The following is a 10,027-nucleotide window of genomic DNA, read 5'->3' as shown; positions in this document are numbered from 1 at the left end:
CTTTGTATCATTGCTGGATTATTTAATTATTATCAGGTACATATTATTTGTATATGCATTTATGAGTAATTCTCTGTTGAACTCAGTCTGCTTTCCTGCTTGTACCTCAACTCTTGCTTTCCTTCCCCTCCTTCCTGCTTTCAGTGGCCACGCCACTCCACTCATAGAGTCCTCAAGAAGTACAGGGCCCCAAGACTGAGGACAACACAGTTATTCTCAAACCAGAGAGTACCATTTCGAGTGGGACAGTGGCCCAGACCATAGTTGCTCTGTTGCCTTCAGTAGGGTTCTTCTGCATAGGGTGGCTGAGGTTGTCCTAAATACCTTCCATTTTCAACACTGATTGTTGGGTAAGGACATCAAACCTTTATGGGCTATCTCCATTTCTAGTACTTGAATGACAGAGGAAAATGGCAAAGGTGTGCCTTCCACTCACCTCTTCCATCATCTCTGCAGCAGTCTTCTCTAGGAAGTCTTTCCCATGATCTAAGAAAATTTTGTCTTCCTTTTAAATCTGTCTGCCACATAACATTTTTAACAACAATCTGAACAAGGCAGCAAGCCTTTTGTGTGTCTGCAGAATTTTTGTTATGCATTTGTATGTGACATTAGGGACCTTTTTCAGAAACAGACAGAGCTCTTAAAGCTTGTCTTTACCTAGAGTCCTTAATAGCAGCTTCTGGTACAATTTTCTTGAAGGATGGTAAGAATAAAGTATCCACCTATCAGTTTCTTTAGGAATAGTTTCTGTGCTTTAAATAGACACAATATCTTAATCCGCATTAATCTTCGAACAGAAAAGATGTAATTGGCTCCATTGAGAGAATTGGTTTAAGCTGTACAAGCAAAAACTGCTCTTTAAATGGTAACAATTGTGCTGCCACCAGGCAGCTTTGCAAGGCATCCTACCACAAAATCCTTTCATGTGGAGGCAAGGCTTTAGGCACAGGTTTATCCCATCTAACTGAGGAGCTCAGGATGACTATATAGCTGGGTTAGATGATAGCTGAGTGGTTTGTTTGTGGGGCTCAGACTCCTCACTGGCTAGCAGCAGCAGAACTGATACCACTGCAGTCTTGGAAGCCAGTTTCAATCCTTTCTAGATCTTTTCATATGGGCCAGCACCAGAGTACCTTCCAGTGGCACTGGGTCTTTGCCAGCAGTGGCACAAATTGCTCTTCTGTTGACTGAGCTGCTGTGTCCCCCTTACCCACTGTGCAGCACAGGTGTGGCAGGGCCTTTTCTGCAGCCAGGACCAGGAGCTTGCTTTGACTCACATCCTTTCCTTTTGGTGACAGGTCGCTGTGCCCGCTGTGGGGAGAATGTTGTTGGAGAAGGCACTGGTTGCACGGCCATGGACCAGGTCTTCCATGTGAAGTGTTTCACCTGCATGAAGTGCAACAACAAGCTGAGGGGACAGCCTTTCTATGCAGTGGAGAAGAAAGCCTACTGTGAACCCTGCTATATTGTAAGTATCTCTTCTTCTTTGCACCCTGATTCTAATGCACAGGCATTGGAAACATTGATTTCCTTCATTGCTGTGGAGTTGCCTTACAGTTAAAATAGAACAATCCTGTGGCAGTACCATGAGCACCAGTTATTCCATGGTCTTCAGAAGAACTCTCATCTCTTCAGCTTACTGGGTGAATTTCGTTCTCTAGTCTGGCTGTCTCTGAAATGATGCAGCCACAGCAGGGGAAAGAGATGCTTTTTGTGATTTCTTGTCTCTGTCAGGGGCAGACTATGAAGCGATTTTTGAGCAGTGGTGTCCTTCTCAGAAGCTTTCTGTGTTGAGAAGCCTTATACACTGTGGTGCCCACTAAGAATAAGGAGGTGAGATGCAAGAAAAGCACTGAAACTTCTAAAATCAAGACCTTTGCAACTGCTTGATGGAAGTCTTTCCACAGAGCTGAGGGTCTTTGTATTAGGTATCTTTGGAAGCTTACCTTACCCTAAAATTTCATTTTCTGCCTCCAGCAAGGTCTTAAAGCCAACCATTAACAGTTGCTCTGAAGATCTGCACTTTTTAAGATGCTCCTTCCTGTAAGAGCAAGCTGGAACTGGTTGCACAGGTACAAATTAAAGAGACATCATAAAATATGCCTGAGGCCTTACATTGGTGTGACCTTAGTACACAGTATATAAGGATAATCCTGGTAATTTACAGTAAGAAAAGCACCAAAAGATTCTTCAAGCATTGATAAGTCTTTCTCTAAACCTCCAGTTCTGAGTTCTTATAAACAATGGACCTGAGACTCTTCTGGAATTGGATTTGCAAAAATGATGCTTTTCTTGGAGTTTCTGGCATTCCAATGAGAATTAGAGCAATGATACATATTTCTGAAAATGCCTCCAATATCCCATTGCTCTTTTTATTTCTACAGAGCCTTTGCAGTGGGATTGTTACTGAAATACTGAATATAAAAAGGAAGGATTCTGTCTTATTTACACTGGCAGTGATATATGGGCCTCATTAACTGGCTTTTAAAAACTAAATGATCTTTTGATGGACTGTGTACCTTTTAAATAATTTCCATTTTTGTTTGCACTAAAATGATTGTACCATAAAAAATTTAAGGTTCATTTTGTCGCAAGTTTGGCCATGTCCAAAGCACTGCAGACTTTAGGAAGGTGCATTCATAATATAATTGGAGCAACTTTATGTAACTGGAATTAAACATTTCATTGACTTCAGGCTGGAATTGACTTCATCTGCTTGCAGATTGATACTTTCTTTTCGTCTTTTTTAAATCAAGCACGCATTCTTCACCACTCATCTGCTTTAGTTTGGGAAAACATCTGCATTAGCCACTGTAGTAATGGTTTAAGATTATTTAATCCCATTACTTATACACTTCATTAGCCTGAGTGAATTGTTGGCAAGGGTTCAGTAAACTTCCTACATTGGGAGATAAAAGGATAAAAAAGGAAAGGGAGAAGGATTCTGTTCCTCATTTTCTTTCAAATTTATCTTCTATCTATTTAAGGGATAAAGGAACGATAATTGCCTGGTTGCATCTGCGTTTGTACATTCTGTGATATGGCTTTGCAGCTCTGAGTACAGAGGAAAGAGTAAACGTTTAATAGCTTCCTTTTATATAACCAGAAGGGGCCTTTAAATGTTTATCCATGCAGTCCACAAAAACCTGGTTATGGACTTAACCCAAAACACGTCTGGATCCATCTGCTGCTGCACATGCAGGGGAAAGGATGGCAATCCTGATGGGGCTATGTATGTCTGACTGGACAGCTGGTACTGTGAGTGGGAAATGGGAAGCAGGAGTCTGGCAGTCTGATGCAGTAAAGGAAAAACCCCAAAAACCCAAGCACACATTAAACTCTTAAATGTGGAAGAAACAAGTGTTGGGAGCCTAAGTCTCAGTATATTTCAGAAATCTCTGCTGTGTAGAAAGCCAGATCTACAAGGGATCTAGGCACCTGCCATGCTACTGGCTTTGGGCCTGAGGAATTTGTGTTGTAGAGCATATGTCTCATTGATTTTTCAATGGAATGAGGTCTGCATTGGCTTCAGTATGATAATGAATGCCTAAGGACACTGAGGACTTGAGCTAGGCTTGCAAGTTGTTCTTGCAGATGGATTTGGGACCCTTAAATTGATGAGGCACAGTCTGAATGCTTTTGTCTTTAGATGTGTGATGCAGTTATACTGAACTCTGAGAGAGTTAATGGCCTGCTTCAAATCAAGCTTGTGTTTAAGAATTCTGATGCATTGTGGCCTCTGGTTGGTTGGTTTGGTTTGGTTTTTTGGGGTCTTTTTTTGGTGTGGGTTTATTTTTTGTTGTTGTTGATTTTGCTTTTGTTTTTTGGAGCTTCCCCCAGTCCCATTATCAGAAAAATAGCTTGGACACTAGGAACCCTGGATCTATAGGAAATCAATTGGACTGGAGTACCCAGGCTGATTCCTCTGGACCTGGATTCCCATGAAAGGGGCAGCCTTTACTAGCCCAAGACTGCACATCTTATCCATGGCAGTGGCCAGCTGAGAAAACAGGGTTCTCAACTGGTATGACTGAGTAATTCAATGAAACTTGTTTACTGGTCTGCCTAATTCACACTGATTTCAAGCACACATTCCCATTTTCCCAAGTCCAAAACTCTTTGCCTCTTACGCAAGCCATGGAGGCTTCATTTATGTCAAGAAAATGAACTATAATACTTGCCTGGCCATGATATATACATTCTTGAATTCTTTGATTATTTTTTTAATAATTCACTTATGTGATTTGTGGACTTACATAAAAACTATGCACAAAAATAAAAATACACATTTTTCAACAATTAGAATTGACTAATCTTCTCAGTTTGTTATATGACTCTTCTTAGTTGTGGTGTAGTGAAGCCATAATTAAGATTACTGTGAAGAGCTGTATTTAATTATTGGTTAGTCAATACCAAGTCTAAATAGCCTGCAGAAGAGGTTTTCTTTGTTGTTTTTGTTTCTGGTTTTATTTATCAGCGACCCAGTTAAGATGAAATTCCCCAAAATCTGAATGAACATCTAAGGGAACCAATCACCTGTTTGAAAAGAAATATTTTTCCTAAGGGGAATTTGAGTACCAGACTTAATTTCTTTCACACAAAAATCCCCCACCCAAAGGCCCTTCACTATCATTTCCTGTTACATCTTATGAGTGCAGCGAGTTCTGTTGCCAATGTGTTTGCTGGCTTTGCTTTTCATCCAAGGATTCTTTCATTATTGATGTTATTTCTAAAAGAGTACCAGTCTTCTCCATTAAGACACTTCTGCTGAGCTAAAAGCAACTGTGAAAACTAAAGTGTTAATAGGAGACAGATGTTTCCTAGTCATTACGACAGTCAAGTAACATCTGAAATACCATGATAGGGTTTCCAGTGTAACCAGTGTACTGCTGTGCACGTGATGATTGCTGTGTCTGCAGTATGTTATCAGTATACTTTTCCCCTCCCTTACAGGGCAAATTACTGACAAAAGAACATTTGGTTTGCTTCCTCTAAGTAGTTGAAGAGATTTTAGCGTTGGAGAAAAGGTTAAGAGTAATATCAGTGGAACTGTTATTATAAAAGATTGAAGAGCAAGATGTTAGAGCAGTGCCAGCTGTCCTCTTTCCAAATGCTGTGTTATCGTAAGGACTGAACACAAGGTTAACCAGACACACCAGTCTGGCAAGAGTGATGCTGCTGTTTTGTGAATGGGATGTTTTTTGGTGTCCAGATGACTTTCTTCAGGACATGGGAATTTTCCTCCATTCTTATCCCCTCTCCTGGCAGTCTGGTGGTTGGCAGTTGGAGATGTGTACTCTGAGGCTAAGGACTGAGAGGGGCTAAGCTCCTGCAGTTACTGCAGGAAGCAGCAAAATCTTGCAGATGCTCCTGGCCTCTGAGGGTTTCTTCTGTTGAGTCCAAGTCAATGTGACCCACTGGAGAGGACCATGGTGTGATTGGGAAGGTTCCAAGAAAGCAGAAATAGCCAGGGTCTGCTGAAAGAGTTCAGAGGAGTGGTGGGCATCAGAAATGATGAGCAATTGAAGAAAAAGAAACAATTTGTCTAATGTCTGTCTGGCTAGAGCAAGGGAAGATGGTGAGTATGCTCTGCAGTGCCCTATGGAGACCCGAGGATGGAGGTTTCCTATTTCTGCTGTGCACTGTGAAATATTGAGGCCATGACCCGTCCCCAAAGATCACTTACAAGGATTTTGCAAGGTTCATCTTTCCACAGCACTAAAGCTGTGGAAGTGTTTGAAGGGGGAAGAATTGTGCATGGAAGTCATGCCCCGATTACTGCTGTTCCTCAGCTGTAAATTTGGGATCATGATACTCCACTTCCCCTCCTCTCCTCCCCTTGCAATTATTTGTTTTGTGACAAAAAAACTTAGATGTTTTTTTCTTACAAGCTTCTAACTTCCTGTCCTATCAGTGGCTGTAGTTCTGTGGGAGAAGGTAGTTCAGAACAGAACACAAGAGAAATGTTGATCTTTTAAGAAATGGTACAACTAGAGCCACTGATGCTGTGGAGCATCCTGGGAAAGCTTAAATTTCCTAATCACTCTGAAATGTCAGTGTTAACTCAATTTGTGTTCACTGAAATCTCTGGTTAAACTGCTTTTGGCTTCAGTGTGACTGGTATTGTAAACCTCACCCCGTGTGTGCCCATGAGTGTGGTTGGTTGAAAGCTGTGCAAGAGCAGTTACCTCCTGCACATATGGTTTAGAGTGTAAGGTTGATCCTGCAGTAAAACTTACATCTATTTTTAAAAATAATTCTGCAATTTGTAAGCAGGGATTACAGCACTAATTTAGCAACTATGTAACAATTTAAATTGGACCAGAAAAGAGAAACTATAATTTAAAGATTTTTTTTTTTATGATACAAGTTTTCTTCTTTTTAAAGTAAAAAACCCTTTATTCTTGTTTTTGTCAAGCAACGTATTGAATTTGAGAGTAATTTATGGAAAGTGCTGCCAGCATGGTATTGCGAGTGCTCCACAATTTGAATTTAAACTGCTCAATGGGATCATTAAGACTATTATGCCTGCTTTCCAAAGAGTTTGAATTCAAAATGACAACTGGAACAAAAATATAAAATAAACTAAAGAGAAGTCACGCACTCTTTACGTGGTGGAATTTTTCTGCCCTCGAAATATTTCATTGAGATCAATGCTGCTCTTCAATCCTCTCCTAGAAAAAAGCTGGTGTTGCTAGATTTAGTTCGGTGCTCCTGTGTGAGTCATCGGCAGCAGGGAGCTGAACCTGTGACCCGTGGATCGAAAAGCATTAAGTCTCAGCTCCCGTAGCGGAGTGATGCAGCTGGGCTGTGCCAGGCAGCAGCAGGCTCCTGCCCTGGATATTTCTTACCCACAGAAGAATGATCCATGGACATAGCAGACACAAAACAGGACCAGAGTTTTGGTTTGCTTACAGCCATGTTTTATTCCTATCGATTATTAACTTTGTTCATTTTGCTAGCCTAGGCCCAACTGGTAACTTCTTTGATAAAATACCATGGCAGGGCAAAGCTGTTACTTCTGGTAAACTGATCATCATTTGTAAGAGTAAAAAATTAGTACATCTTTTAAGAGTCTAACAGCCCTTTCTATTGATACCACCCAGCAACAGCTGATATGAAAAATACAGATGGAAGATGGAAGAGGAGTGTCGCCCATAAGCTCAGTGCTACTACTTTGAGTGGTAAATGGCCTTGTGCAATCAGGGCATAAAATAGATGAGGATGGGATGCTATTGCGTAAGCTGCACCTGGAGCTTCCAGGAGTCCAAGTCTAGAAGGTACAAAAATGTGTGTGTGTGAGAAGATGTCGATGAAGCAGCTTCTGTCAGAACTGGGTCAGCTGAACTTAGCTGACCCTCTGGAAAACTGCATCTGTTTTTTCAGTAGCCTACCAGCTGTTATAGGGGATGGCTGATGCCTCTTATTTTGTCACAAGACAGGGGGAAAAGGTTCCTTTGCAGGAGCAGGGGAGTGAGGGAGGCAGCAGAGGTTAATAACCTCCTTTCTAAACTGAGCTTGTAAAGAAAGGGGTGAAAGCATACCATGAGGTGATGAGGTAAAGCTGTATAGGAACTCCTCTGTGGAGACTCAGGGGCTCATATCAAAGAAGACAGGGCCAGTTCATCTCACGATCCGACAAGGACAGGACAAGGAGTCTACAAACCAAGCCTGTAAGAGGGAAAATCTGTAGTGCTCTTGGAAGACATGGGAGTGTGAGCCCTGCCAAGAATTGTACAGGGCTCACCTTCGCCATGGATTCTTTGAGACCGATATGCTTTGGTATAATGGACTTTCCAGAAAGCTGAGCAGAGTGTTGCTTTAGAGGAAGACCATCTATGGATTATGAAGGTAAAGCAACTTGATGCCACCAATGATAGCAGTGTTATGAGGGGGATACTTTTGAAAAAGTTACCATAATGTTGGACAGCATCTTAGTAGGTACATCTGTATTGGAAGATTGGGCATGAAGTGCTGATTAACTAGTTGAGTCATGTCTTGGTAGTGCAAAGTTTTGCTAGGGATGGATCACTTCCCACTCTTTTTCACGTGTCCTTATTAGGTGAAGGCTCTTCCTCCACAACTGGGCTTGCTTGAGGCTTTTGTGATGGCTTCCTAGAGTCCAGATCTTTCCTCCTGCATGTGTTGGTAGCCATAACAACTTGAACTGTTGTCTTGTCTCAGCCTTGTGCTTTTATTATTAGGGACATTTTTCATATTTTGAGTATATGAACTAAGCATTGATTTGACATGTATAATCTAGAAAAACTATTCCATGGGAAATTTTGTGGTGAGAGTTCTTAGCAACTGAAATAAGATGATACTGTAAAGGACCAGCTGCTGCCATTCGGTGAATTTCTCGCTTCACATGGTGAATTCCACTGTCCAACTGTATATTCTTTGGAAGAAAATAGTCTCCTTTTCTGCAGGACTAATGGAATTTTATGGCTCCTGGCTATACATCTGCTTATGGATCATACTACAGTAGAGGAGCTAGTGAAGTCATTTAGCAATTACTTCTAGCTGTGTGTTGAGCTTTCTCTGTAGAAGATAGCCCAACTCTTGTCTGCCTTTGAAAGTTATCAAAACCAGCTTATAAGGTCTTAGGCACCAACATCTTTGTATTAATGAGAAAATCTTCCTCATTTGCAGTCAAGTGTAGATGGGTATTAGATGGCAAGCCACAGCCAGTGTTTACAGCATTCATCTCTTTTCTTTCAGTTGTACTTTACCACCTCCTCACTAAACTACTTGCTGCTTTCACCCCTTGCTACCTGAATAGCATCTAGAGATCCCACTGTAATAAACTCTCATTGTGGTGTGTCAGTGAATGACAATTTCTGCCTCCAAAAACCTTTCTGGTAAGCAGCAAGTCTAGGGAAAAGGCAATAACACTGCCTTCATCTTGCAGATAGAGATCTGACCCCATGAAGATTAAATGCAGTTTGTTTAGGGCATGGGTCTCCATTGCTGGAAGCCTTCAAGGACAGATGGGGTAAACATCTGTTAAGAACAGTTAAGATCTAGGCAAGAGCAGACCCAGAGGTGGTTTTAGCCCTGTTTTTTCCTGTTCTGAGCTTGAGTGACCTGTCCTGGACCACAAACACATCCTGCAGCATACAGCTCAGGTTTTCCACATTCCAATTCTCTACCTAGTTGCAGTTCAGTCTGCAAAGATCTTCAGGTGAAGGAGCTGCCTTTCTTTACTTCCCCTTTTCCAACCACTGCTGTTTAGAAACTGGACATAAATATGAAAGAGCAGCTGAAAGCTGAGTGAGGGCTTCTGGAAAACCCAGGAGGGTGGGAGGTACCATGATGGTGTTCCTTTCCATGGAGTCCTACTGCTTGTTTGTAACCCTGCATAGTTATTTGTCAATTCAAACTGCTAAAGACAATTATTTTGGAAAGGCTGTGATTTATTTGAAATCAGGCCTGTAATTTAGGTGTGTGTTTCCATCAGATCAATGTATTATGGAGCTCAGTCCTTTCTAATGCAGTGATGTCAAAGTGCTGCAGTGTCCAGAGACAAAAAAAATTGGAAGTCACTGAAGTAAATAAACAGGTTGTACTGGTGATTTTTCACCATTGCTCCCACGCTAGCAGAGCTGCTGGTAAAGCCTTGCAACCAGTCTGTCCTGGAATGGGGTGTGTTTGGGGTTAGCAGGTATGGTTTCCCCTTAGAAACCATGCAAAGCCTTGCAGAGAACAGAAGGTCTTGTCTCTCTTGCTCTTGATTCCAGATGCCCTTTTCCTTCAGTCCAGACAGTGATTTGCAAGCCTGAGTGCCAGGGAGGCCAGCAGGCTCTTGCAGCATGCCACTTGAGCCGTCTCCTTGGTGAAGCCACACTCCAAGGAATTTGCTCTGGCAAAAACTCAGTCTGTGAGTCGATCCTCCCTCTAGCGTCTTGCCTCTGTTCTTCACTCCAGGACATGGTTTGCCTGCGTGCGATGTTTGTTTGCAGTGGAGGAAACTGTTTAATTTGCCATTGCACACACAGAAACCCTGGTGGGCTTGGGACATTTCTGG

The 10,027-nt window shown here is 41.9% G+C and overlaps 1 protein-coding gene across 1 annotated transcript in view; it reads left to right on the top strand.

The window, feature by feature from the left end:
- Positions 1-1,298: 1,298 nt before the first annotated feature.
- LOC103804249 (lipoma-preferred partner homolog) overlaps positions 1,299-10,027 on the top strand; it is a gene marked incomplete at its 5' end in the record, with an annotated part of 44,509 nt that continues 35,780 nt past the window's right edge. The window contains one exon of the mRNA XM_009076848.1: positions 1,299-1,468. Coding sequence (XP_009075096.1) covers positions 1,299-1,468 — 170 coding nt within the window. The remainder of the gene's footprint in view (positions 1,469-10,027) is intronic.

The sequence above is a fragment of the Acanthisitta chloris genome, unplaced genomic scaffold (genome assembly GCF_000695815.1).
Source record: "Acanthisitta chloris isolate BGI_N310 unplaced genomic scaffold, ASM69581v1 scaffold43756, whole genome shotgun sequence".
NCBI lineage: Eukaryota > Metazoa > Chordata > Aves > Passeriformes > Acanthisittidae > Acanthisitta > Acanthisitta chloris.
This window is presented reverse-complemented; position numbering and strand designations above follow the sequence as displayed.